At 52.3% G+C, this 27,984-nt stretch overlaps 2 protein-coding genes across 3 annotated transcripts in view; both read left to right on the top strand.

Annotated features, from left to right (window-relative positions):
• Nucleotides 1–1,692: 1,692 nt before the first annotated feature.
• PEX11B (peroxisomal biogenesis factor 11 beta) lies at nt 1,693–11,187 on the top strand. The gene is made up of 4 exons (XM_075907074.1): nt 1,693–1,853; nt 7,797–7,912; nt 8,168–8,369; nt 9,206–11,187. The coding sequence occupies exons 1-4, from the start codon at nt 1,798–1,800 to the stop codon at nt 9,570–9,572; spliced, it is 741 nt and encodes a 246-aa protein (XP_075763189.1). The 5' UTR covers nt 1,693–1,797; the 3' UTR covers nt 9,573–11,187.
• A 6,955-nt stretch (nt 11,188–18,142) lies between these two features.
• The window catches only part of LOC142819544 (perilipin-2-like), a 50,050-nt gene continuing 40,208 nt past the window's right edge, over nt 18,143–27,984 (top strand). The window contains exons 1-5 of one of the 2 annotated variants that reach the window (XM_075907455.1): nt 18,143–18,252; nt 21,657–21,855; nt 23,151–23,230; nt 24,587–24,842; nt 27,697–27,884. In XM_075907455.1, the coding sequence (XP_075763570.1) occupies nt 18,238–18,252; nt 21,657–21,855; nt 23,151–23,230; nt 24,587–24,842; nt 27,697–27,884 (738 nt within the window). In that variant the 5' untranslated portion in view covers nt 18,143–18,237. Of the gene's footprint in view, nt 18,253–21,656; nt 21,856–23,147; nt 23,231–24,586; nt 24,843–27,696; nt 27,885–27,984 lie in introns of both variants that reach the window. The other variant, XM_075907454.1, reaches the window with a different exon arrangement.

The following is a 27,984-nucleotide window of genomic DNA, read 5'->3' as shown; positions in this document are numbered from 1 at the left end:
GTTCTGTTGATATTAATCAAATGCAATATTTACCAAATTTTCACCCATATGACAGCACTTTTAATGAGCAATGACAGTCCAGGACTTTAACTACTAAAACCCATATCAACAGAAGACCATTCTATTGACTCCTTTTTTGTTTTGGCTCCCACCCACGGGCCGCATGTTGAGCCTGTGTAAACTCAAACCACACCACGGGCCGCAAACAAATGGGCCGCGGGCCGCATGTGGCCCACGGGCCGTGTGTTGAGTAGCCCTGGTTTAAAGCAAAGGGTCTGTGAGTTCAGAATCATGGGTACAGTGCCCAGTTTGAGGAGGGAGTTTGTCTACTGGTAAAAGTGGAAGTCTGGGATTCAGAACTCCTGGTCTCTATTTCCAGCTCTGCCATTGGCTCACTCTGTGACTTCCAACAAGTCACTTCTCTTTCTGTGCCTCACTTTTCCCTTCCGTGAAATAGGGACCGTGATACGGACCCACTTCCCAGAGGGAGCTGTCACAGAGCGTGTTCATTCATTAATATTAATGGAGGACACAGAAAGAAAGGGAGGGAGTTGCGATTTCCTCTGAAGCATTGTAGATCTTTAATCAAGGTCTGAACAAAGACATGAACGGGTTAGGCCGCTACATTCAACACCCTAATGACATCAAAAGTTCAGTATTGGGCAATTACAGCCCACTCTATTAACTTTGTTTAGCATTGACACTCATTGACAAGATTTTCTCCCCCTTCTTTTTCCCTCCCATTCCCCAACTGCTATTTGTTTGAACCTCTGGACCTCTTGCTCCATTCATCTGAGGACGTGGGTTGTGCCCACAAGCTCATGATACCATCTGCATTTTTTGTTAGTCTCCAAGGTGGTGCAGGACCATTTATTGTGCTGGGGGAGTTACACAGAGCAATCCCTGGGCATTGAGGGGTGCCTGCCCAGGGAGGCTGGGTGCTGGGGGTGCGGGGAGGTCATTAAGGGAAGCAGAGGTGCTGGACTGGATGAGGTACTAAGAGGGGGTGCGGATGTGGGGGCCGGAGAAGGTACCAGCTGGGGGCTCTCTGGTCTGAGCCCCAAAATCCTCCCTGTAACAGGCAGGAGCAGCAGAGAAGGGGCGCAGGGGCTGCAGGAAGAGCTGCTGCTGCTGCCCTTCCCCGGGTGGGCTCTAGGGGGCGCAGGCAGGTTGCGTAGCGTGGTGTCACCAAGTTTGGCCCTTAGGCGCCACCGTCCCATTCCCGGAAGTGGCTGCAACCCGAATCGTTCGGGGCCCGAGCCGACTCCAGCCCCTCCCCCCTCTGTCCGGGAACGGAGCGACTCGCCCTGCCTCGTTCCCCCCCCGGTGTAGAGCCCTGCCCCCGCCGCGCGGGGAGGGGGGCTGCGCGGGAGGCCTAGGCGCGGGGGGGGGGGGAGGCTGCGCGCGGGGGGGGGCAGCGCGGGGAGGCCCAGGCGCGGGGGGGGGAAGCTGCGCGCGGGGGGGGAGGCCCAACCGCGCGGGGGGGGGGCTGTGCGGGGAGGCCCAGGCGCGCGGGGGGGGCTGTGCGGGGAGGCCCAGGCGCGCGGGGGGGGGAAGCTGCGCGCGCGGGGGGGGGGCTGCGCGGGGAGGCCCAGGCGCGCGGGGGGGGGGAAGCTGCGCGCGCGGGGGGGGGCTGCGCGGGGAGGCCCAGGCGCGCGGGGGGGGGGGCTGTGCGGGGAGGCCCAGGCGCGCGGGGGGGGGGGAAGCTGCGCGGGGGGGGGGGGCTGCGCGGGGAGACCCAGCGGGGGAGGCTGAGGACCTAGAGCCCGGCGGTGCCTGGAGCGAGGCAGCTGCACCATGGATTCCTGGGTGCGCTTCAGTGCCCAGAGCCAAGCCAAGGAGCGAGTTTTCAGGTATGGGCTCAGCCTTTGTGTGTGTGTGTGGGGGGGGGGTGTCTGGGGATCAACAAGCCAAGGGTTACTGGTGAGTAGCCGGTGGGTAGCCCTGTGCTCGCTGTGCGGAAGGGAAGGGCTTGAGAAGACCCAGGGGTGAATCTGTGCCTGAGCAGGAGTTTGCTGGGTTTGTGGGAACATCCTGGGAATGGAACCAGAATTCAGTGGCCAGGGCCAGCGAAACTCCATCCTGACATTAGTGTCAAAACAAGTCGCATGTTGCAGCAACTGTGCCACCAGAGTTCGGCCTGGTTTACTGGCATACCTCTCTGTTAGGAGTGAGGGAAATATTAGACCCTGAATCAACCTAGCTATGCCAGCAAAAGACTCAGTGTAGATTTAACAATGAAGAGTCCTGTGGCATCTTAAAGACTAACAGATTTACTTGGGCCTAAGCTTTCATGGGGAAAGACCCACTTCGTCAGGTGCATCTGACAAAGTGGGTCTTTGCCCATGAAAGCTTAAGCCCAAGTAAATCTGTTAGTCTTAAGGTGCCACAGGTCTCCTTGTTGTCCTTGCAGATGCAGACTAACAGTGTGGATTTTGTTACAGGGGGTAAAAAAATATTTCCAAGATAACAGTGTTTTGTCCGTGTAATTGATTTGTGTCTGTGTTGAGAGGCTGACCTTGAAGAGGAGGAGAGTGGAGGAATGAGATGTGTTTTGCTTTAGACTGTAATAAGACTTTCACTGCCTGCCCAGCTCCCTGACTACCTTTCATCTGTCTCCTGATTGAGAAATGCTTCCTTACAGTTCCGAGTTCCACTGGCTGATCTTTTTTTAAGCCGTGTATATTTCTGTTGATTTTAAATGTGGTTTTAAATTTTTCATTGACTCTTTGGTCTTGTCATCCTATGATTCACTGGGCAATAGTTATTTTACATATACTAGATTTCTTATCCTACACTGGCCAAATAATTTTCTGTAATGTCATGTTCGGTGGGGCTGGAATTACCTCACAATGAACTAATTAAACCGTATACAGTGAAGGCCAGGGAATAGCAAGCCCTGTAGGTAAGCAAGAAGTTAGTGCAGTGACAGACAGCCTAGGGTAGGGAATAGCCAGCAGGAGTAGCCCTCCTTTATTTTAGTGGGCCATAAGACCATTGCAAAAAAGACAGTCTCCCGAGATAGGCAAGCGCAGCTAGCAAAACTATGCTATGTATAACTTATAGGGTGTGCCGATTGAACTGTAGCAGCACTTTGATAGGATGCAGAGAGAGCACATGGCTTTTACAGTCAAGGTTCTGTGCGATCAGCAAGCACCTCACTTCATGTGCCCTTGCTTTACATGGGTGTCCCTTCAGTAATTCTTTTGTGTGTGTGGGGGGGGGGGGGACCAAAACGTACAGAAACCAGTGGAATCTGGCAACAGTCAACAAAATGTCTCGCAGGTCACACATAGAACCCATGTGGCTCACAGGCTGCCTACCATTGGGCTAGTGTTTTTCTGCCTGAAAGTGGCATTGGTCTTGTATATCCTCTTGAAAACTCTTGTCCCAGCATATATAGAGGTTGAATGCTTAGAGCCGTGGTCCCCAACACGGTGCCCACGGGCACCATGGCATTTCTTGGCGCCCGCCAAGTGCTCAGGGCTGGCCTGGCCCCGGGCACGTGGCGCATTACGTGGTGCCGGAGCCGCCCCGGGCGTGTGGCGCACTGTGAGCGCCGGCCCCGGGGGCGCCACGGATTCACCCCCCGCGGTGCATGGGGGGGGGGGAGAAAGCGCTAGCGCCGGCCCTGGGCGCGCGGCGATTGAGGGGAGAGCGCCGGCCCCGGAATGCGGCTATGGGGGGGCCCCGCCCCCCCCGGGCGCCCGGCGGGCGAACGGCCACGCCCCCTGGCGCCCGGCAACCCCAAACGGTTGGGGACCACTGGCTTAGAGGATTTTTGTGCTTGTGAAATCAATTCACCATTTGTGCTTTTCCCTATGTTCTGGAAAACTTGGGCTTTCATTTCTTTAAAAAAAAGTTTCCATAATCGTTATGAGGTTAGATTTAAATTTTGGTCATAAAGAAGAAGCATTCCCCCTCCTCCCCCAATAGAGCAGGCAAGTTTTGGCATATGTAGGTGTTTTCAACCAGCCGGAGATGAGAAACATTTAAAAGATTCTTCTCATGCACTAGTTTTTTTGGTTGCTTGTTTTGACTCGTGTACCGTGGCGAATTAAAGGAGGGTGAAGCTTTATGGTGCATTTGAGGCAAAGACTGTCTTCTTGTTCTGTGCTTGTAAACTCCCAGCAGTATGGGGTCAATGTTCATGGCTGGAATTCCAAAGTGCTCCAGAAACGCAAAAGATACTATTTATTACAGCTTGAAAAATACTCAGCAAAGTTTCCTGTTGGTCAGTAGAAAAAGCAGTGTGTGCTGGCTTCAGACTAGGGGGCTGTGTCTACACTGGCATGAATTTCCGGAACTGCTTAAAATGGAATACTATTCCGTTTTCAGTTTTTCTGGAAAAAAAGCGTCTACATTGGCAGGCTGCTTTTCCGGAAAAGCCCTTTTTCCGGAAAAGCGTCTGTGGCCAATGTAGACGCGCTTTTTCGGAAAAGAGCCCCGATCGCCATTTTCGATCAGTGTTCCGGAATAAGGACTTATGCCCGAGCGGGAGCAGCATAGCTTTTCCGGAATAGCGGCTGATTTTGTACAGTAGAGCATCGTTGCTTTTCCGGAAATTCAAGGGCCAGTGTAGACAGCTCGCAGCTTATTCCGGAAAAGCGGCTGATAAGTGGCCCAGTGTAGACACAGCTGGGATTTGAAAGGTTAACTGGTTAACCCAGGGGTTCTCAAACTTGTGATACCGCAACCTCTCTCTCAGTTGCTCACGACCCCCTTCCCCATTGCTGCAACCAGCCTCTCAGTTGCTTGTGACCCCCCTCTAATTTGTTTGCGATCCCCCTCTAAGTTGCTCGTGAGCCCCTGGGGGGTTGGGACCCACAGTTTGAGAAATGCTGGGTTAACCCATAAGCACCACACTAAATGGAGAATGCTTACCAGTTCCGGGTAACTGGTGGGGGCTGGAGCAAACAAGAGGCAGCGGGGTGTGGGGGAGCAGGAGCCAGTGCTGGGAAAGCCAGATTAAAAGCTCCCGACCCCCGCCAAAGGAGCCCCTGTCCGCGGTGGGCCTGGGAGCCCTGCAAACGAGGGTGCTCCAATGTCCAGAGCAGCCTCTGACCATGGGGAGCCCGGCCCACCGCGGACAGGGGCTCCTTTGGCGGGGGTCGGGAGCTTTTAATCTGGCTTTCCCAGCACTGGCTCCTGCTCCCCCACACCCCGCTGCCTCTTGCAACAGAGGCATCAAGGTGTGTGGGGAGGGAGATACGAGTAGTCAACTCAAGGACTCAATAGGCCTACTTGCTTACATCCCTACTAGACACCGCTGCCCGGGGAGGAATTAGATTCATTAATGGGAGAAAGGTGTCCAAGTTGTCCCTATTCTGGAAATAAACAGCAGATCAAATCTTGACTATCCATGTGACACATTCTGTGGAGGCTAAATTCATTCGAAAAAGAAGTTCAGGATCAGGCAGAAATGTTTTAAATTTAAAGGTTGGCTGGAAAAAATATTACCTTCCTCAGTGTTTTTTGAGGAGGCAATCTGTAGAAGTCCGTTGAGATTTTCTCATCATCTTCAGTGTATCTTTGCCCATGAGTAGTGTTGGATCAATTGCTTCTCAGAACCTAATTCTAACTTCCTTATTTTTATTTTTAGAACAGTTTTGTCTCTGTAAGGTGTTCCGAGGGCAGTTCTCATGATGATATCTAAGCTCCAGAATAGATCAAAATGATCACGATGGCACAACTTTCCTCAGTCATGCTTTGCTGTTGTTTATTATTTAGGTTAAAAAATACTTTGGCTTTACACAGAGATGGAAAAAGTGTCACATCTCCAATTTCATACCAAGCCAGATGGTCAAACAGGGAGCTGTTTATTAAGAAGTCACATGCACTGAAGTTTGCTATGGAACGCCTTCTTTTTTTTTTCTGCATATTGAAAGTCAAGGCATATGATTTGTTCTCTGATTTCTGGGTGCCCTTTCCAGAAGGATAAGCGAAGGATATACATATACAGGAGGCTCCCGAATTCCGACGTGATCCATTCCTGAGGAAGCATTGCAAGTTGGGGGCGTCATAACTCGAGCCCTCATTTACGATAGGCGCCGTGCGCCATGGTAAATGCGGGCTGAGGACATAAGTCGGGGTTTCGGCTCCTTCTGCGCTTATAAAAATGGTGTAAGTGCAGGAGTTCGGAACTTGGGCGGTCGCAAGTTGGGGGGCCTCCTGTACAAAAGCCTCAAAGCCACAACAGTACCCATGAAATGTTTAGCTGGCTAATGTAAAGGCGCCAGGGCAATACTAATAATAATTCATAATATAGTAGGTGATACTGTATTGGAGCCCTGATTCCTCAGGTTTCACTGTGATCTGACTAAAAATAATAATTCTCTGTCTGGGACACGGTTAAAGACTGTAATTTGCTACTTGAATGATCAGGGGAATGGAGAACTCATTTTACAAGAGGAGAGTAAAAGAGTTCGACTTTTTTAGCTTAGCAAATCAAAGGCTGGGGGGGGGGGGAGAGGGATATGGTCATGCTCTCTAAATACAGCCTTGTGATGGGGGAGGAAACAGCAGGAAGGAAGAAGAGCTATTTAAACTAAAGGGCAGTGTTGGTCTAAGAACATAAGGGGATAAACTGACCAGTAATGTTGGCTAGGAATGTGATTTTTTTTTCACCAGAAGAGCAGAGTTCTGGAACAGCCTCCCAATTGGAGCAAGAACACGCAACCGAAATGGTGTGAGAGTGGAGCTTGATCAGTTTCTGAACAGGATGGGATGAAGGGGTTGTCTGGTATTACACACTGGACACAATGACACAGTCCTAGTCCTGTGTTCTTAAATGAGGCCTTTATATCCCTCATGAGCCTGCTAAATAAGTGGCCTCCTTTTCAGAGGTATTGAAAACCCACATGCTCTGTGGAAATCATTGCACTGCAGGTGCTGAGCTGTGCTGAAAATCAGCCCACTTAGGACATGATCCAGCAAGGCACTTAAACGCTGGCAGCACTGGAGCAACTTTCATGCATTAAGGATCTTGCCAAATTGGAATTGTCTTTCGGGGTCCAACTTGAAAATTTTGACTTAATAGTTGAAAGTCAGGGAAGGGAAGAGGAGAGAGAATTTACCCTCCTGCTCTCGGTAAGAAAAGAAACTGGAAGCTTTTGAGTCTAGAGAGAGTTCTGCTTTGCTCCAGGAACTGTCGTCTTCTGAAACCAGTCCCATCTGCTGGCTTCAGAAATGGACCAATGTTTGGTCATTTGAAGAGGCCTGTAAATGCTATCCAAAAATGTGTGTTGGCAATGGGAAAGTGCTAAATATTTTGGGGCATGTCCATTCTACATGAGGAGGCTCATGTCCCAGGTAGACTTAAGTTGCTACCAGATCCTTTATATGGCTTTATTTGTAAACTGTTCATTTCACCTGAAGCTTGTTAGACCCTGAGCTAGTTAGATTCTGTGTGTTGAGTTTCATAGGGCTGAGAGGTGAGTTATTTTCCTCAGTGGACAGTCTTTGGATGCAAACTAGAAATGGTAAGCTTTACAGGTCATTGAAGGGATTGCTTTCTAAAACCGCCCAACTTATGGAACTCCCTGCTGCATGAATTTCATGGTCCATAATAACATTGGTAACTGAATCTCATGCTTCAGTGTGGGGATCATTGCAGGGGTCAGGAAGGAGTCTCTCTTCCCTTTTGTGGGCAGCACTGCATAGATGGTCAAGCGGGGTTGGAAGAAAAGAATGTTTCATCTTCCATTGGTGGAGAGGAGGCTGAGCTTGTTGGATTGATCCATTAAGGCAAATCCTGTCTCCTAGACACGCTTCCTGTACTTGCTTCTCTCTTTCAGAGCCGCTCAGTATGCCTGCACTCTGCTCGGCTACACGCTGCAGAAGAATGGAGCGAGCGCCGATTTCCTCGCCAGGATCAAACAGCTGGAGGCTCACATGAGCCTGGGGCGCAAGCGTAAGTGAAACCTTCTCATGTAACAGGAGGCTTCCAGGGTGTCTGAACAAGAGACATCCAGTTCTTCTTACTCCAGTAATGACCTTTGTTGTAGTTTTGTGCCCACTGTTTGATGGGAGTGGTCTGTGGCCCTGCAGCATGGCGTGGAAAGCAGGAAGGATGTGTCAGTTACCCCATCAGTGCCAGGTTTAGTAGGTTATGCCCACCACAGGGAGCGTCTGCCTGATGTTTCATCTGGCCTGCTTGTTGTTCCAGTGTTCCGGCTGGGCAACTCGGCGGACGCCCTGGAGTCGGCGAAGCGAGCCATTCACCTGTCGGATGTGGTGTTGCGCTTCTGCATCACCGTCAGCAACCTGAACAGAGCCATGTACTTCGCCTGCGACAACATCCTGTGGGCGGGGAAGTCGGGCCTCATCCCTCACATGGACCAAGAGAAGTGGAGTCAGCGGTCCTTCAGGTGAGCCTGGGCTAGTGCTGTTTGCTTTTCCTGCTCCTGGGTGAGCCTGCAATAAAGGATTGTGTTGGGGTGGGGAGGGAGTTTTCCAAATATCCTTGTAGCTGTGCTGCTACAGAAATAACATGGCTCTGCCTTTCCTTGGCTTCCCAGCAGTTCTGGGTCACTAAGAATTCCTCATGATTTCTCAGAGGAAACAGGATTTATTACTTGGCAATAAAAGCTCAGACAGAACCACCCCATTTCCATGACTGCTTTCTTAAGCTGGGATGCTCACAGGGGCCTTAAGGGAATTTGACATTCAGGAGAAGTTGCTGCCTAAATGTTTCTCTATCCCTCTCCACCCCAAAGCACCTTGCTAACTGTACATACAAGAATCACTTTTCCCAGCATTGAATTGCAGCCACCTCTGGGTGGACCCTATGAACTGTTCAATGGTGGGCAGCAACTCCGTGCAGCACAGTCGTCGGAACTCTCTGGGAAGGGCTAATGGGGCAGAGTGTGCAGTCCTGCTGTTGAATTTGCATAAGGGAGTGGAGATACAGGGGGCTCCCTGGGAATACGGCCAGGAGTGCACTGGCTTCCGTCCCTGTCCCCGGGGGAAGCACCGAGTACCCGTGTAACTGCTGAGGATTGTTGTTGTTACACGATGATTAAAATGAACAATTTCAAACACTTGAGATATGTCTTCATGTGCTGCAGTCTCACTCGCGCCCGCGGCGGCTGCAGTAACGCCACCTGACGGTGCCATCCTGCCCTTGTTGAGATCCGTGGGAGCCGCGTCCCCTTAGCAGACAGTTAACGTTAGCAGCTGAACCCTCTCTCCGTCCCCCTTTCAGATATTACCTCTTCGCGCTGATCCTGAACCTGAGCCGGGATGCCTACGAGATCCGGCTCCTGATGGAGCGCGAGGCGTGCGGGAAGCGTCCCAAGGGCAGCGAGACCAGGCACGCGCTCCGAGAAGATGGCAGTCTCCAGCAGCTGCTGCTGATGTTGAAAGTCAAGCTGCACCTTCTTGTGCATGTTCTCAGGAGCAACCCTCCTCTGCTTGTGGACGTGGTGAAAAACGCCTGCGATCTCTTCATCCCGCTGGACAAGTTAGGGCTCCACAAGACCAACCCGGGCTTCGTGGGACTGTGCGGCCTTACCTCCTCCGTCCTCTCCATCCTCACCATCGTTCACCCCTGGCTCAAACTGAAGCCCTAACCGGGACAACTGGCTGGTTGGCAGTGGGATGTGGAGCCTTTGCCTCTGTTACTGGTTCAAGGCCAGCCTGAGATATTAGGGGCCAAAGTTGCTCCCACCTAGTGGTTGATACGGAGTGAATTTTAGGGGGACTCCGTCCTGTAATAGGACAAGTGTTCACAGGCTGCTACAAGAATTGATACCAACTGACTGCCTTAGCCAGGGATTGGATGGACCATGGAGACTGAGCTCCCTTCTTGAACCCGGAGGAGTTCTGGGCCTCAGTTTCCCCTTCTGGTAGCAAGGTAGCAAGCAGAGGAGGCCTTCCTTGCTGCTGCCCGGGTTCCATGGATACAGAGTGGGCTCCAGTCTCCAGGGCTGTCTATCTGCCACCTTTCATGTGGACCTCCTTTTTTAATCTAATAATATAACCCGTGAAATACTGTGAGTATTAAGACCCTGGAGTTCATGGCTAGAGATTTGTGGGGGGCTGCTAAGCCCCGGTTTATTAAGCACGCCAGGTGACTTTGAAAGGCGCCAGTGAAGCTTGCGGAGTAGTGGCACCGGTGAGGACCCGGCACGGCCTGCAACGTTCCGTGCCGTTCCCAGTGCCGACACCTCGCCGGGCCTGGACACTTAGCATGTTCCGGCTGCCATGGTAGTGACTTGAGGTTAGGTTTGACGGTAGGAAAATGAAGGTTAGCAGGGATAGTCAGTCTTTCCTCCTACCTCGTCTGTTGGTTTCAGCCTGATTCTACTTTCCCATTGTTTATAGAGCACTTACGGGTGGTCAGGCATGGAGCATGGTGACCTTTGAAAGGTAGTAAGTGACACTGGCATGAGCCGTACCCGTTTACAGTAGCGGGTCGAGACTATAAGACGAGGTTTGATCTTGGCGCAGGGACAGGACCGAGGACTCCTGGTTCTATTGTTGATTGTACGAGGGATGTAAGAGTTTAACCATTTAAACCATGAACTGATTCTGTTCTGGTTAAACTCTTCCCTCCCAGCGTGTGCCCACCGCTGGCCCACACTGTGGGCTCTGCAGAGGCTTCTACCACAGAGCCTGCAGCACGGGGTGGGAGCTGGTTCCCTGGGAGCAGGGCCGGGAGCCAGAGCCGGTGTATGCCGGGAGTCAGCTTATATTATCAGCAGCCTGTTGTGTGGGGTGGCGTGGTGGGGCACTGGCTGCGTGAGGTAGGCAGGTGGGAGCCCCGGCCATGCCCTGATCCGACTTCAGCCTGGGCAAGTTGGCAGGACCCCACCCCAGCAGAGCCGGAGCAACCCAAGCTGGGCAGGCGGTTAACCGGTTAAACCGCTAACATTTTAACGTTTAACTAATTCATTATTTATATCCCTGGACTGTCTCCTGAATGACCACGGACCTTTACGCCTTTGTGCCTCGGTTTCCCCATCTGTCAAATAGGAATAACCTAGACCTACCCTCTTGTGGGTGCACTCCACTTCACCCAACGGTCCGAATGCGCTGAACCTTCAGATGTGTTTGAATGGCTTCGTTGCTGAATGTTCATAAACTGGAGAGGAGGAGGAGGAAATGAACGTTGCAGTGTTAACTTTGAATGGGAATCTGTATTGAGATTTTGGTTTCCTAATAAACGTATGTATTGATCTGAAATTACCACTTTCCTGGAGTCTGTCAAGCTCTGTTTCTCTGGGCAAAGTCGGGTCACGAACACAGCACAGCAGACTGAGGGTTGATTTGGCTTCAGAGATCTCTTTAGCACCCAGCAACAGAGAGTCTCAGACTCTGGCACCTGTTAATCGTGTACGTAGATGAATGAAAATGGTCTCAATTGCATTTTGCTCATTGGGGGCCGTACATGGGGATGCTTATGGGTTTCAGTGCTCTCTTTCCAACCCCTCCGGCTCCTCCACATCCACCCACCCCGCCTTACAAGAGTCCCAGAGCACTTTGTGAATTGATGCATTAAGACTCGCAGCCTCTCTTTGAGGTGCATCTAATATTATCACACATTCTACAGCTGAGAAACAGAGGCACAGAGGGGTGAAGGGACCCACCCAAGGGCGGACAACTGGTCACTAGCAGAGCCAGGAATGGAACCCAGCTGATTCTGAGCCAGATTTCCACCTGGTGTAAAGGGGTGGTGGTCCCTCTGTGGAGCTATGCTGTTTGACATCAGCTGAGATGCTGGCCCTGTATTGCCAACTCCACTGATGCCTCATGAATACCTAGCGAAAGCTTCCAGGGCAGGAACAGAGTCTCTCCTGTGTCCTGTTCATTGCTGGTAGGATGAGTGTGAAACCAGGGTCTTGGCTGCATTGGGGGGAAGGGGAGGAAGTTTCATTTGCTCCTGCTGGTTTGTTCCTCGCCTGAAGCCCTAGTCCTCTGCTGATGGTGTCTATTCACGGGCTGCAGAGCAGGTTATGCCTCCAATAGACACTTGCCTTTGATCAAGGCCTTAAGCACCAAGAACATGCACATATCCAGGAACAAAGATCTCATTCATAGTAAGGAAAGAAGGGGACAGAATTGTCCAAATGAAAGACTTGAAATAACCTTTCTGGGTCTAAAATAGCAGTGTCTGGTGATTTATGCTGTAATTTTGTAGACACAGGCTACCTATCTGATCAGATAGATACATAATGCAGTGGGTAGAGAACTAACCTGGGACTTGGGGGAGCTGGGTTCAATTCCCTGCTCTGACACAGACATCCTTTGTGACCTTGGACAAGTTACTTAACTTCTCTGTGCTTCCAGTCCCCAGCAGGACAATGGGGAGAACAGCCCTGCCTTGTTTCCTTGCCTGTGGTGAGGCTAGAGATGTTCAAGATTGTGAGGTGCTCAGATATTTCGATAGCAGGGACCAGCTAAGCTGCTGAGGTAGCCATGGCAGTGCAGTAGCATCTGTAACAGTCTTTACCTGGGGTCCTGCCCAGCAAATCTGTATATTTCACAAATACAGCACTTGAGACATATCTGGTCTTGGAAATTCCCTTGGATCAAGGGTCTCAAACTCAGGGCCTTTGGGCCACCTACAGCTGAAGCATGTTTGCAACCCAGCCCAGGAGCAGGGAGGCAGCTGGGGCGCCCCCACTCCCCACACTCACTGCAACCAGCTCCTTCCCCCCCCACCCCCAACCTTCAAGGCAGTGCCCCTTAAGAGAAGGGGTGCAATGGGGAAGAGAGCGGGGCAGTGGTGGGAAGGGGCGGAATTTGGGGAGACACATCCCCCAGCTGCTGGGACTCCCAGGCCAGATGCAAAAATGCTCCAGCCATAGATGACCTATGGGCCATGAGTTTGAGACCCCTACCTTTGGATGAAACTGGTTCCACCCTTGAGACAGAGGGGTTTGCATCATAGTTTGAGTTTCAGCAATGGCCAAGCACTCAAGTTGTATTGAAATTCGCAGGAGCTGCTCCTGCTGAGTGCCTTTAAAAATTAGACCGTGTGGGTGTGAGCCCACCTTTGGAGGCAGCTGGTATCTCCATTATCTAAGTGGGCAAACTGAGGCATGCAAAGGTGACATGACTTGCCCAGAAGTACTCAGCAAGGCAGTGGCAAAGTTGTGTTCCCTAAAAGCTGGATGCTTGGGAGGCTGCCCAGCTGATTAGCAGAGCGCCCACAGCTGGCAGTGTGTGTTTCTACTGGTGGTGCACATCTGCCTCAGTGCACACAAAATTTATTCCACACATGAATGGAAAAAATTAGAGGGGACATTTAATAGAAGGATGGAATCCTGGCGCCCAGCCCTTTTACTTAAACCACTAGCTAATCCTTTCTACTAGCTATAGAATATCTTTGTCAGAAAGCACAGAATGACCCAGTCAAATATCTAGTGCCCCATTGTTTGCACAACCTAATGTTTCTGAGTGGAACTGAATGGTCATTTTTACAGATCAACGTAGATCAAGGTTATTTTGCAAGTCAAGATAGTTCCTCTAATGGGGGCACCAGACACACCCAGCTGTTCTGTTAGCTTCTGACTTGATCACAGCTGCGGTGGGTTCTTAGCTGTCAATATCCTTGGTGCTGCATCAACATAAGAACAGCCACACTGGGTCAGACCAAAGGTCCATCTAGCCCAGTATCCTGTCTACCAACAGTGGCCAATGCCAGATGCCCCAGAGGGAATGAACAGGACAGCAAATCAGCGAGTGATCCATCACCTGTTGCCCGTTCCCAGCTACTAACAAACAGATGCTAGGGACACCATCTCTGCTAATAGCCATCGATGGATCTATCCTCCATGAATGTATTTAGGTTGTTTTTTTTAAGCTTGTGATAGTCTTGGTCTTCACAACATCTTCTGGCAAAGAGTGCCACAGCCTGTCTGTGCATGGCATGAAAAAATACGTTATTTTTCTTTGTTTTAAACCTCCTCCTATACGTTTCATTTTAAAGACCCCTAGTTCTTGTGTTAGGAGAAGGATTAAAATACACTCATCTACTTCCTCCATACTGGTAACAATTTTATAGACCTCAAGCATATCCCTCCCTCCCTTTAGTCATCTCTTTTCCAAGCGGAAAAATCCCAGTTTTAGTAATTTCCCCTCATATGTACAGTTGAATGCATTCCGAAGGCAAAACCTTGGCTCTTCATAGAACTTATGTGAGCTGTGGGTGAATGCACTCTCATAGGAGAACATTACAAAGCTGCTATGGATCTGCAGATTGCCCATTGGAGTGGTGCTCATGAGAACTAGAGAGCAGAAAATGAACCAAAGAGAAGTGACTTGTTCACAACTTCAGCAAGTCAGCCACAGAGCATACCCAGTGAATAGGACACTGGAATTGGCGTTGACAGCACACAGTCAACCTGTGGAACTCCTTGCCAGAGGATGCGGTGAAGGCTAGAATTTTAACAGGGTTCAAAAAAGAACTAGATAGATTCATGGAGGTTAGGTCCGTCAATGGCTATTAGCCAGGATGGGCAGGAATGGGTCCCTAGCCTCTGTTTGTCTGGAGATGGATGACAGGAGAGGGATCACATGATGATTACATGGTTGTGTTCCCTCCCTCTGGGGCACCTGGCATTGGCCATTGGGGGCAGACAAGATACTAGGCTAGATGGAACTTTGATCTGACCCGGTATGTCCATTCTTATGTTCACTGCCTGTTGCCACTGCTTCCTTAGAAAGGTGGTATCCACTGTACAGTCTGAGAGGCTCACCTATTTCAGCCAAGAGATGTTTTGATTTTTGCCAGCATTTTCCATGCTGCTTTGAGATGGCATTGCAAAGTCAGCTGTGCATGGTCATACAGCCAAGGCCCTGCCTTTATGCCTAGTCATGGCGGGGGAGGCGCAACACCAACCAGGAGTGGAACGTTGGAGACTGGAGTCATCTGGGTCGCGCCAGCGATGAGGTATTGTCAAAAGGGGCAAGAGCTGTCGAGCTTTATCCCCAAATAAGTAGGGTACGACTCAAAACTCATTGGCTGATAGGTGAAGAGGCCTGCAAAATAGCGAGCCTGTCTTTCCAGCGCCCCTCCGGGTGCCACCCTGCCTCCATTCCTAATGAGGCTGCTTTGCAGACTTCCCCTCGCATCGGCATCCCCACAGGTAAAGGGTGATGACATTGCAGAGGGATTTGACTCTGGTGGCAAGCGCTAGCTGCTGGAACTCGGGCGGGGGGGAGGGAGGGCGGGTCACATGAACGTGTGTCAGAACTCTCCCATTGCAAACAAACAAAACAACAAGCCAGTAATCGGGATACGCTTTGTGCCCTGCGGGAATGATCCCGCCCATCCTTCCCCTCCCACCTCATTGCAGGGCTCTCCCCGTGGAACGGCTTGGGAATGTTGACCTCCAAAGTCTGTCCTCTTCCTCTCTCTAGGGAGTTTGCGGCGAACATGTTACCGGCCCCTAGCTGGTTGCATGTAACTAACACGCTGGGTCGCTTCAGATGGATTTGACACTCTGCTCTTTACGCCAGCGTGAAGGAACATGTTCACCAGCGATTTCCAAACGTTTTTCCTCGGGACCCAGTTGAAGAAAATCATTGAGGCCCGCCTCCCAACATCGTTCGATTAGGAGGGGCTGACCTCGAGCATCTCCCAGTCAGTGGTGCAGCGGTGGGGCTAAGGCAGCTTCCTGCCTCTCCTGGCACCGCAGACCATGCTGCCCCCAGAAGCAGCCGGCAGCAGGTTCCCAGCCAATGGGAGTGCGGAACTAGTGCTCAGGGCAGAGGCAGTGCGTGGAGCCCTGTGTGCTCTCCTCCTTCCCCCACACTTCTGGGGCACAGCACAGTCTGCGGTGCAGGACAGGCAGGAAGTTGCCTTAATTCCCCCCACTGGTCACCTGATCCCCCTGCTGCAACGAGACCCAGCGCCCCACATCTCACCTCCCGCAACTGGGGCACGACCCCTAGTTTGAAAACCACCGGAGTACATGACAGCGGTACCGCTAGGGACTTGCAGCTCTGCCACTGCAGTGTGAGGGCCTCTTGTTTTGACAGGGGTTTTCCACCTCCCTGAGAGTCTGTAGCGAGGTTGATAGTCCATCAAACTAGTTGCATCTGCGCTGTGGGTTGGGTTGATTTAACAGAGTCATCCGGGGCATGGCAGCAGAGAGCCATGGGGACAGCTTGACCTAAATGCTTTTCCTCCTCTTTTGTCGTAAAGGGCGCTGTGTTCTGAGGGGTGATACCCCGGGAAGCAACAAACAAGCAGTACGAAGCGCTAGCTTTGCAGGTGCTTCAGGAGCGAAACAGCTCCTTCAGAACGAGGCAGCAAAGGATAAGGATGATGCTCCAATGCCTGTTTGGCTGCTACCTGCTGGTAACGCGGTGGATGTGGGAGAATGAAGCGTTGTTTCTCAGAGTTGGTGGAATCAGAAACAGGATTTCCTTTACAGAAAGAGGGGCCAGTTTAGTGCCAACCTCCGCATGCCAAAAAATCAGGGTTCTAGAATCAAGGGATTCCTCAGTGGGCAAATGAACTTCTCGATCTTCACCTACAGACAGCCCCCCAACCTGAAGCAAATTCTTTCCAGCAGCCACACACCACGCCTCGGACACGCTCACCCAGGAACCTTCCCCCACAACAAACCCCATTGCCAACTCTGTCCGCACGGCTAGACAAGTGCAAGGGAGGTTGGACATTAGGTAAAACAACCTAACTGTCAGGGTGGTTAAATTGCCCAGGGAGGTTGTGGAATCTCCATCCCTGGAGATATTTAAGAGCAGATTCAACAGATATCTGTCTAGGATGGTCTAGACGGTATTGGGTCCTGCCATGAGGGCAGGGGACAAGACTCGAAGACCTTTCAAGGCCCCTTCCAGTTCTAGTGTTCTGTGTTTCTGTGACACCACCACAGGACCTAACCACGTCAGCCATCACATCAAGGACTCGTGCAACGGCACATCCTCTGATGTGATCTATGCCATCTAGTGATCCTACAATTGACAGGTACACTTTCCCCCTTCTTTTTCTGTTATCAATTCTGTGTTCCTGTTTTGCCCCCACTCCAGCTCATCTGAGGAAGTGGGTTTTGCTCATCATACTATATACATATATATATTTATAAACTTAAAAAACAAGAAGTGATCTGGTAGCACTTTAAAGACTAACAAAACATGTACAGTAGATGGTATTATGAGCTTTCATGGGCACAACCTACTTTTTCAGATGACCAGAGTGTTGGATGTCCAGAACTAAAATAAATAGGGGAAAAGGGAGGGAGGGGGGAAGAAGGAAAGAAATGGGGGCGGGGAACAGGAAGAGGTAGTGGGTATAAAACAATATCAAGGGGAAAGCCGAGCTAGAATGTAACAGGAAAAACAAATAGCAAATATATATATTTGTTAGCATCTAAGGTGCCACCGGACTACTTGTTTTTCTAGGGTTTGGGTTACTTAGAGCTTTTGCTCCTTGGGGTTTTAAGAACTTGCCTGTACAAATATTTAGTTCGTGGCAAGCAGGATATCCATTACCTCACTCAGGGCATGTCTACACTGCAAGGAGAGATGTGATGCATGCCCAGGTAAATAGACCTTGACCAGCTTTTATGTAGCTGGCACCGATAACAATAGGGGTATAGCACATGGCACCAATGAGTTGGTCACTCAAGTGCTAGCTCTCTGAGGAGCCTGGGCTTGTATGCAGGTTGCTAGCCCATGCTACCATGTTTACTACTGCGAGCCACGCTAGCTAGATGATCGCTATGATGGGTTCGCCTATGCATGTGACAGTGACACCTCCCAGTTGCAATGGAGACAGATCATGCTAATGATTCTAAAGTGTGCTTAGCACCATGGCTCACATGGACTGTCAGTGCATAGCTAGGTAGATTTACAGGCCAGCTTTCCATGAGTTCATAGAGTTTCAAGCTTAGTACATCCCAGCGTGCCATGTTGGTGCCACGTTCCTCCACACACGGTCACCTTTTGTGGCATTTTTCTTGATACCAAAAAAGACTCTTGAGTCTGGCTCTTAGGTTTTTCGCCCAAGTTCTTGAGAAATATTAACGTGGCCCGGGGCTACTCGGATCCAGTTAATTAATCCTTGTGGAGGCTGGAATTCTGCTCAGCAATCAATTAAAGCCATCAAAGGCGAAGGGGTGGAGACTTCTCCAACATAAAAGCCGCTCAGGGGAAACTTTTTCCCCCCAGTGGTTGGTTTCTACAGAGAACAGCAGCCTCCTCATCCCACAGGACAGCTGATTCCAGCGTTTTCGCGTCCCCAAAACTTGCCGAGCGGGAAGCATGGCTTTCCAGAATGTAAGTCAATTTACTCATGCTCTTTCTCTTATCGCTGGCTATCAGATTTGGGCAGGCACACGGGAGGCCGTGCCAGGTGGATGATACATTTCTGCCTTTGGTTATGTTAAGCAGGAAGCCTCTATGGATGTTCCTCCTGGAATTATTATGTATTGGGTGTATTATGGGATTACCAAGGACCCCCACATATGGCCCAGGACTCTGCTGGGTGTGGGGCAGCATAGACACAGAGTAAAAAGCTGTCTCCAAGCTCTGCAGAACAATTTATTCAGAAGGTTTTGGGTTAATAATTCAACTGGTATCAACAACCCTAGCTGACTTGGCTTCAGTGGTGAGTGGCCAGTGGACACCAGCTGAGGCCTGTATGCCCATCACATCCTACCGCAGGGGTAGGGAACCTTTTTTGGGTTGGGGGCTGCTGACCCACAGAAAAATCAGTCGGGGGCTGCACATACAAAACCCCCCAAACCCACATCACTGACGTGGGCTGCAAGGGAGAAGGAGAAAGATGCTCCCCACATTCCTCTTGCACACCAGAGCCATGGGGGGCTCAGCCTAGTAGATTGTGAGTGCTCCAGCCCCACGGAAGGGCAATAAGGGGGCTGGAGCACCAGCATGGATTCCCCAGTGTTGGAGGGAAAGTTCTCAGCCCTGGGGGCCGGATCCAGGTAAGCCGGGGGCTGCATCTGGCCCCCAGGCCTTAGGTTCCCCACCCCTGTCTACAGGATCTATATTGACCTCTAGACACATCCCCATGGAAACAGGCCTACAAGCTGAGAGCCTATTTGCTCATTAATCCCCCCAGCCCGCATACACTTTGCGTCCCATGGGTACATTTGGCCCTCACTTATGCTCAGGGTTAGGTGTAAATGAGGGGTTGACGATTTTTTAATGCCAGTCACAAATATGCCCTTCCTGGTGTCTGTCTCTTATTGCCACTGGCCCGCTGTCATTTTCCATGCCCGCTTCCAGTGGGAGGTAATGATCGTAAGGCCAGGTGTGGAGGACTGGACGCCAGGATGCCTGGTTTCTATTCTTGTCTGCAAGGCTGACTCAATGAAACGCCAAGCCCTTGGCTTGCCCCGTCTGTAAAACGAGCAACGTATCTGTGCCCCCCGCGAGACCTGATGGATCAGAATTTGCAACGCTCTGAGAGTCTCACCCAAAAGCGGCCGCAGGAGCTCAAAGAGAAACGAGCGCCAAGCTTTTTACAATGCGGGGCTCCTCCTTGACTCCACCATTTCCCCTTTTGTGGGGCTCTGAGAACTTTGCAGCGGAAGACACTTCACCTTTGCATCTTGTGTGTTTTCCCCCAAGCTGTTAGGAACGAAAGCTCAATAGAAGCGTGAAAAATGGCGTGCTTATAAAAGGCACAAATTCAGTCACACAAATGGGGGACCCATTTGTAAAGCCCAAAGGAACCCTTGAAATTGATAAACTTACAAAACAACAAGTGGTCTGGTAGCACTTTATAGACTAACAAAACATGTAGATGGAATCATGAGCTTTCATGGGCACAGCCCACTTCTTCTAATGACCGGAGTTTTATGACCTTCGAATTGAGTCCGACTTGCCATGTGACTGCGATGGGGTTAAGGGTCAGTGCTAAGGTTTGCATTGCTATGATTTTTTGGGTGTGGGGGGGAGAAGACCCCCTGGTGCCTTTCGCAGAGGCAGTAAATGGACAGTGAATTCGCTTTCTGCAAAGCCGGTCTCATCCAGGTGTGGTTGAAAATGCCAAAGACAACGCGGGCGAGAGAAACATCTTTAGACAGGGGATTAAGCTGTTTGTAAAGTTTAGGGTCAAGGAAGCATGTTACGATGGTCCATTCTGGGCCCCACATTTCAGGAACGATGTGGATAAATTAGAGGAAGTCCAGAGAAGAGCAACAGAAATGATGAAAGGGCTAGAAAACGTGAGCGATAGGTAAGATTGAAAGAATTTGGCTTCTTTAGTCTGGAAAAGAGAAGGCTGAGAGGGGACATGACAGCAGCTTTCAAGTAAACAAAAGCTTGTTACAAGGAAGAGGGAGAAAAATCATTGTTCCTAACCTCTGAGGACAGGACAAGAGGCAATGGGCTTAAATTGCAGCCAGGGAGGTTTAGGTTGGACATTAGGAAAAACTTCCTCACTGTCAGGGTGGTTAAACACTGGAATAAGTTGCCCAGGGAAGTTTTGAAATCTCCTACCCTGAAGATTTTAAAGAGCAGGTTGAACAAATCTTAGCAGGGCCAGCAACCTATGTCACACGTGCCATAAGTGGCACACGAGCCGATTTTCAGTGGCACACGTGGCAGGAGCTCAGCCCCGCCCCTCCTCCGCTCCCCCGCACAGCCGCTGGAGCTCTCCCTCTTCCCCGGCACCAGGTTAGGCTGCAGTGGGAGGGAGCAGCGCTGCGGCTGAGGCACCTCAGCGGAGCCTCCAGAGCCGGCCCAGGATCGCGTGGCCGCGGCAGTTGCTGCAAGGGGGCGCAAAGCTAGGTTAGCATCCTCCCTCATGCCCAGACCCCCCCTCCCCAATCCCCCTCGTTCACTCCCCTCCCCCGGCCAAGAACCCACACCCTCAGCTTGCTCTTGACACCCTTCCTTGCTCCTGCTCCGTCCCCCCTGGCCTGGCCAGACACCTACCCCCACCCTGGTCCTACGTCCTCCATTGCTCCTGCACCCTCCCTCCTAGTTCCACACACTGCACCCTCCCTTGCTCCTGCTCCCTCCACCTGGCCAGACACCCTATTCCCAGCCTACTTCTGTATTCCACGCTTCGCCTCATTTGTATGTTTTTGCGCAAGAGACTATAGTATAGACACAGCCATTCAGTAGATTATAAGCCTTCCAATGATACCTTCCAGGAGTTAGTGTGCAGGAAGTATTTTCCAGTGATGCGTATTCATAAGCGTATTTTCAGAAAGCCGCTGGCAGAGAGAAGGCGCTGGCAGCAAGGGGCGTGGCCTTGAGGCATGAGAAGCCAGTGAGGGGGTTCCAGGGTGCCAGAGGATTTCTATGGGGGGCGTTTAACCGGTGGCATCATGCGGTAGGGCGGCGGCTATTCAGGCCTGAAGGCAGTGGTCAATGGAGCCGACCGTCAATGGGCAATATGGCGGGGGGAGGGGCAGCTCTGTGCTGCCGGAAGGGGCGGGACTTCAGGCAGAAGGGGCGGAGCTGGAAGTAGCCAGCTCTGAGTGCCACCAGCACTCCGTGGCAATTTAAAGGGCTTGGAGCTCCAAGTGCTGCCGCCGCCGTGGTGGTGGCTGGAGCACTGGGCCCTGTAGAATTGCCAGACCCCTGGGCAGAAGCCTCCTTTGCTTCCCCTCCCCCTTCGGCGGGCCTGGCCGTGGCACTGAAACGTGGCTGTAAAGACGTTTGCCAGCAAGCCAGGCTCACGCAAGCCCCTTCTCCTCCCCTAGGGCAACACCCTGGCGCGCCTCGCCAGCATCCCTCTGTTCAACTCGGCCTATCAGATCGCCGTGTTCACCTACGTGGACATCAAAAGTGTCCACCCCTTGGTGGGTTTCTTCTGCGGCATGGCCGAGCACAGCGTGAGCGCCGTGGTGGGGGTGGCAGTGACGGCAGCCACTCCGGTCATGCAGAGGCTGAAGGTGCCAAGTGAGTAAGGCCGGGGGAGGGGGGCGAGCGAGGCTTTCTGTGGGACATCGCTGGGACGGATCAGATTGACTCTCGCACGGGCCTGGCCTTTCTTTGCCCTATCTGAATATTGCCACGTCTGGAGGAAAGCCAGAATGGCACCAAAGTATGGGTGCAAGATTCCCAGCCTGCACTACAAATGAAGTCCATCCTCCACGTGGCATGGGACCCACCCCACACTGGGCTTGGGCTTCTGGAACAAACCAAGGAGCAGCAAGATAACTAAGTTCAGCTCAGATCGTCTCCTCAGGCTTGGTTGCACCTAAGATTCCTCCCCTAGGACTACTCAGCTCACACCCTAGATCAGTGTTTCTTAAACCGTGTTCCGTGGCACACCGGTGTGCCACGGAGAACAGAATTCAAAATGGCTGCCCTTAAAGGGGCAGGCAACCTTTTTTTTTTTCTTAACAAAAAATCCTTGGTGTTCCACATAAAAAAAAATTTACTGTTTGGTGTTCCTTGGTCTTAAAAAGTTTAAGAAACACGGCCCTAGATCCTCTTTCCCCAGAAAAGCTTCTCCCAGCTTTCTTCTGTCCAAGTAGGGTAATGCACTACCTGTCCCAGAAAATTAGTAATGTGCCTTCATGTTTTCCTACCAGATTAGAATTCTGCTCACTAGGTTGGGCAATTGTAGCTCAACACAGCTCCCCTGATCCAATATTCCTTTGGTGTTCACTTCCTGCAAATCCTTCCCATAAGGAGTTTTCAGTGTCAGGAATTTTTTATGGATACAGCAATTTTTAAGTGAATCTTTGGCTGCATCCCTGCTCCTTGTAGGCAGGGCTCTCTGCCAAGACTACAGCTCCCATGAGGCATCACTGCATCCCTCTTGGTGAGGAGAGGCAATTCCATGGTTGCAGTGCATCATGGTAAATGAAGTCCAATGGGGGACCCCAACCCCTAGAGGAGAATGGAAGCAGGAGGCACCTGGAATACAATTTCCATGAGGTTCCATATTGAAATATTTTGGTTTGGGGGTGTTTGGGTTTTTTTTTTATAGAGAACTGAAGTTTTCTGTTGGAGAGAAACAATTTTATGAAAAACGTAGTTTAGTCAATAACCCAAGTTTCCATTTTAAACCAGACTTGGCAAAATGTTTGCAGCAGCCCGAACTTGAAACCTGAACCCAGATTTGGATCCAGATTTCACAGACATCCCCAGTCCATCCTGTGTGGGCCAGAACCACCCTGAGTCCTAGCTGTGGGTGCTCATTTGTGACCAGTGCATATGGGTTTTGTCTTTCTTTTGCCTAGTAGCTGCAGTGAATAGCGTCACGCTGAGAGGTGTGGATGAGCTGGAGAAAAGATTCCCCATTCTGGATCAGTCAGCGGACGAGGTAAAAGGCCCATGGTGGTCCCTTGCTTTGAGATCTCACGGAGGTCCCCTCTGTGCTGTTGTGGACACTGGGACTAAGGAAACCGCCACTAAACCAGCCTGTTTTCTTACTCATAACTTGTGGGTTCTATTCTGGGCTCCGGATGGAGGGAGTAAGGTCTAGTGGTTAGAGAAGGGGACTGGAAGTCAGGACTCCGGCTTTTGATTCCCAGCTCTGACGCTGACCAGCTGTGTAGCCTTGGGAGGCTCACGTCGCACCTCCGTGACTCAGTTTCCCCACCTACAACCTGGGGATAATCTCTGCTGCTCTGTAGGGAGCCGATAAGCCTCAGCTGGTTTGTAAAGCATTTTGGGAGCTCCCAGGGGAAGCCTTTCCTTTTTTTGTCAAATAGTGGTGCCGGGGAGGAGTGCAGGGGGAGAGAGAATTTCCTTCTTGTTGGCACGCCTGTGTTTTGAGACGTGAAAAAGTTATAGATGGACCAGAGCACATAGACATCGTCGTTGCAGATAAGCATCGGGCCGACCTGTTGCCGTACAGACCCCGATGGGGTCGTCTCTGGTGCAAAGCGCTGGAGGAGATAACCGTCCTTACGTATTTTCCCCCAAAGCACAGTTCCAGGTGGCACACACACCTGCCGTGCATGGCATGGCCACCAGAGGGCGCCACCAGTCTGCTCTTTGCAGCTGAGTGCCAATGCCAGGCAGGGTGGCCCCAGAGGCAAAGGAGGTGTCCTTGCTTGTCTGAGATCTTCTCCCTCCCTCCCTCCTGGCTGCCCTGGGAGTTAGGGAGACCCCCTCCAGGCCCTGCCGGAGGGGCAGAGCACTTGGTTTCGCTGCTCCTGCCCTGGCTTCATTGCCCAGAGCTTTGACTGCTGTGCCCTTGTGCCATGGTGCACAGTGCAATCACGCCCTCACCCCCAGAGAGCAGGGTACATCCTACCCCCCCAACCCTCCACCTTGCCCCTCCTCTAACATTCTCCCCCCTCATCTTACCCCGCTCTTGAATTCACCCACCTCAGATCCCTCCCGGCACCTGAAATTTATGCCAACCTCCCTTCCCCCCACACTCAAAACTTTCCTACTCAATTTACTCTCTGCCCCAAACTTGTTCCCCAAATTTACCTGCACCCCCCATCCCACCTGGGCCCCCAAAATTGCTCCACAATTTACCTTCCCTCCAAACTTATCCGCACCTTAATCTTCCTCTTCCTTCTACTCCTCTGGCCCCCGATGCTACCAGGGCGGACTCTTCATGTACAGTCCAACACTTGACCTTGCGCCTAGCCCTCCGCTTTGCTGGGGAGCAAAGAGCCTGGTGCCTCCCCTCCCCCTTCATGCCCTTGATGCCTCTTCCCAGGTCCTTGGGACTGTGCGAGACAACCTGGCCACCAGCCTGGAGCAGCTGCAGGCCCGCGCTGCCGCGCGGTGGAGTCAGCTGACAGAGAGGGCCGCCGGGACGGTGGAGGACGTGATGGGCATTGCGACCTTGGGGGTGAACACCTTCCTGAACGCCACTGTCCTCGGACAAGCACTGGAGTTTGGGGCCCAGGCAGCGCTGAGCCGCGTAGAGAAGATGGCGGAGCATTATCTCCCTGCCTTGGAGGAAGAAACAAGTGAGTAGGAACGACTCCCTTCACCAGCTGGGGAAACTGAGGCATGGAGCTCAAGGAAAGTGGCTTGCCCAATGTCGTCCCATGAGACAGTGGCAGTGTGAGGAATAGAACCCAGGAGTCCTGGCACCGACTCCCTCAGTCCAAGAGTAGCTCATAGGATCTTGCAGAAAGCATGAGAAGGAATCCTTTCCCTTGCCACCGACATGCAGCCACCTCTGGGGCGGGATGTGGCAGCTGGTTAACAGCCACAGAGCGACTTTGCCCAGGGATCTCTCACCCAGTACTGCAATGCAGCCAGCTCTGGCGTGGAGCATTGCAGATTTCAAACAGCCACACAGGAACGGTTTGTAGAGGAAGTGGCAGAAAGGGAAGAGCCAAAATACGTCACTGAGAGGTTGGGGTTCCCACCAGCCTGGCAGCTTCCTGGCTGGGGTCCCCATAGGAATGATGTTAGCCCCGTTCCAACTCTCACACCCGCACCGCCACCTCCCTCCCAGATATAGCAGGTAGGGGAGGAAGTCAGCACTTTGCCCGTCGGCCAGCGGCTCTCACAGTTGTGCCCGTGTTCAGAAGTGGGAGGGGGTGGCAAAACCCAGATTCCTTGAGGCAGCCCACAGGCAGCCTGCTGCTTGGCTGCAGACACAGCCAATTCAGAAGGTGCTTGGAGCACTAACCACTCACCCACACTCCCCTTCTGGTGCTGGGAGTGGAACTCAGGCATCCTGACTCCCAGCCCTCCCCTCTCCCCCACTTTAACTATCAATCCTCCCCTCCCACACACCCCAGCCCCCTCCTGCCTGGGTGCTGAGCGTGTGACTTCCTGCGCTTTGCTGCAGGTGCCCCAGGTCTGTCTCTGCTGCTGCTGGCCCTGGGTGCGGACGTGCCGGTTAGGGGAGGACCGGGGGCTGCTCCTAGTCAACTGGTGTCACTCCCGATTTCCTCTGGGCTTGCTGACACTCCACAGACACCCCTGCAGCCTGGGCAGCTGTGACACCCACCCTAGTGACTCTCCCTCAGAGGCCACATGGGCTCTGGCACGTCCGACCTGCCAGGCCTGGTGATCTGGCTGCATTTGCACAGCCATCCCATGGTGGGCGTGACCTGCGATGCTCTAGGCCTCCGGAGATGGGGAGCACTGAAGGGACAGGGGCTACCCCGGAGATCCCTACCGCCACCCAGGGGCTCATGGGGGAGGAATCCCAGGACTGAATGGGGGCCTGCCGGAGCTAAAAACACCAGCGGGGGCGCTGGGGCACCAAATGCAGGCTTGTTAAGATCAGCTCATTGCCAACAGGCGTTGTTGTTCCACGGCGGCTTCGGAGTGGGGGCTGCGGAGCCTTCGTTATTGCCAAGAGAATTCTAAGCATTAGGGTTGCATGCTAGATTGTTATTGTAGGGTTGGCTATGGGGGGTAGGCCGCACACCCTGGTTTGTTAGGGTAGGGTTACACACACTCATTTGTTATTATAGGGTTGCCCAAAGGAGTTAGGCTACACACTGAGTTTGTTATTGTAGGGGTGGCTATGGGGGGTAGGCTGCACACCCTGATTTATTATTGTAGGGCTGCACACACTCATTTGTTATTCTAGGGTTTCCCATACGAGTTAGGCTACACACACAGCTTGTTATTGTAGGGTTGCCAATGGAGGTGAGGCTGCTCACCTTGGTTTATTATTGCAGGGTTGCACACACGTGTTTGTTATTGTAGGGTTGCACACACGTGTTTGTTGTTGCAGGGTTGCACACACGTGTTTGTTATTGTAGGGTTGCACACACGTGTTTGTTGTTGTAGGGCTGCACACACGTGTTTGTTGTTGTAGGGCTGCACACACGTGTTTGTTATTGTAGGGTTGCACACCCTGCTTTGATACTGCAGGATTGCCCAGGGACACTGTTTTACACACACTGCTTTGCTCCTGCAGGGCTGCCTGTAAGCCCTGGTCTGCCCACAGGGCCTGTTAACAGCCGTCGCACTGATCAAAAGCCTCCCCAAAGCCCTGCGGCGCTTTGCACGGGGATTTGCACAGACAAAGGCAGCTGGCTGCCCTGAGCTCCCCCAGCGCGGCAGGGCCTTTGCTGCTCACTGACCCGGAGCAGAATTCCGCTGCGCAGCATTTCTCCAATGTTCGGCTCTGTCCAAACCGCCCGCCCCTGGGCCTTCCCTCCTGGGGCCTGCCCTTAGCCTGCGGTCGCTCCGCAGCGAGCTCCTGCTGCCCTGGAGCCTGAGTTCTCAAACCCACGGCGATGACAGTGGAGGGCCGGGGATCTCACAAACCCATGTTAGCCAGGCCCCTTGGCAGCCCTGCTCCAGCTCCGTGTACACTGGGATGCCAGCAGTCCCTTGGAAACCGCGGGGCGCTGTCTTTGCAGGACAGATCTGTGGGAATTCTCATGGGAATTCTCAAAGTCCAGATCCTGACGTTCCACCCTAACAAACTGGGAGGAGAATCTGGCTCGAGGGCTTCGGTTTGGCCCGGGTGTAGACAGAAGGGCCGGCTAGTACGTGCAGCTTCCAGTTGGATCTGGAGTTTGGCCCGTCTCCCCCTGCCGCCCTTACCTGTGGTGTTGGGGGAGGGGGAGGGAAGCATCCTGAAATGTTGCCTGGGCCGGCAGATTGTCTCGAGCGTTTTCAGCCTCTATCCCCTAAGCCGTGGGAGACCCTGCACAGGTTCAGCGGGCGCCCAGGGGCGCAGTTCTGATCCCGTCCAGTAGAGGGCAAGCGTGCTCCCCCTCCCCCACGGACCATATCTCATTTTCACAGGGCGCAAACCTCTTTTGGTACCTTTCCTCATCCCCCTCCATCCAACCTCACCTCCTGTCCCATCGTCTGTCCTGTCCCCTGCCAAAAAACCAGGCAGGCAGGTGCCGAGCCTCACGGGCACAGAGCAGAGACCGGACAGCAAGCGGACCCCTGCCGGGCGGCTGCAACTTCGGATTACTACCTCTGCCAGGCGAGCGTACCGGAGTGCGGGGTCGTATGCAGAAGGACTATGGCGTTGGATGCGTTGGGCCCTGAACCAGCTGCTGGAGCTTGCTGTGGAGGTATAGTATGGATTTATTGCTATGGGTTAGCTACAGGATCCCGCTTGCTGGAGCACACATAGGAACTCTGGGTTTGCCCCAGCTGCTTCTGTGCTGTTTC

The sequence above is a fragment of the Pelodiscus sinensis genome, chromosome 24, assembly GCF_049634645.1.
Source record: "Pelodiscus sinensis isolate JC-2024 chromosome 24, ASM4963464v1, whole genome shotgun sequence".
NCBI classification, from domain to species: Eukaryota; Metazoa; Chordata; order Testudines; family Trionychidae; genus Pelodiscus; species Pelodiscus sinensis.
The sequence above is the reverse complement of the archived record's forward strand: the minus strand, read 5'-3'. Positions and strand labels throughout refer to the sequence as shown.

Coding starts and splice junctions, on each gene's coding strand:
- PEX11B (XM_075907074.1), top strand. CDS start 1,798: ATGGATTCCTGGGTGCGCTTCAGTGCCCAGAGCCAAGCCAAGGAGCGA. Junction 1,854..7,796: donor GCCAAGGAGCGAGTTTTCAG/GTATGGGCTCAG, acceptor TCTCTCTTTCAG/AGCCGCTCAGTATGCCTGCA. Junction 8,370..9,205: donor TGGAGTCAGCGGTCCTTCAG/GTGAGCCTGGGC, acceptor TCCCCCTTTCAG/ATATTACCTCTTCGCGCTGA.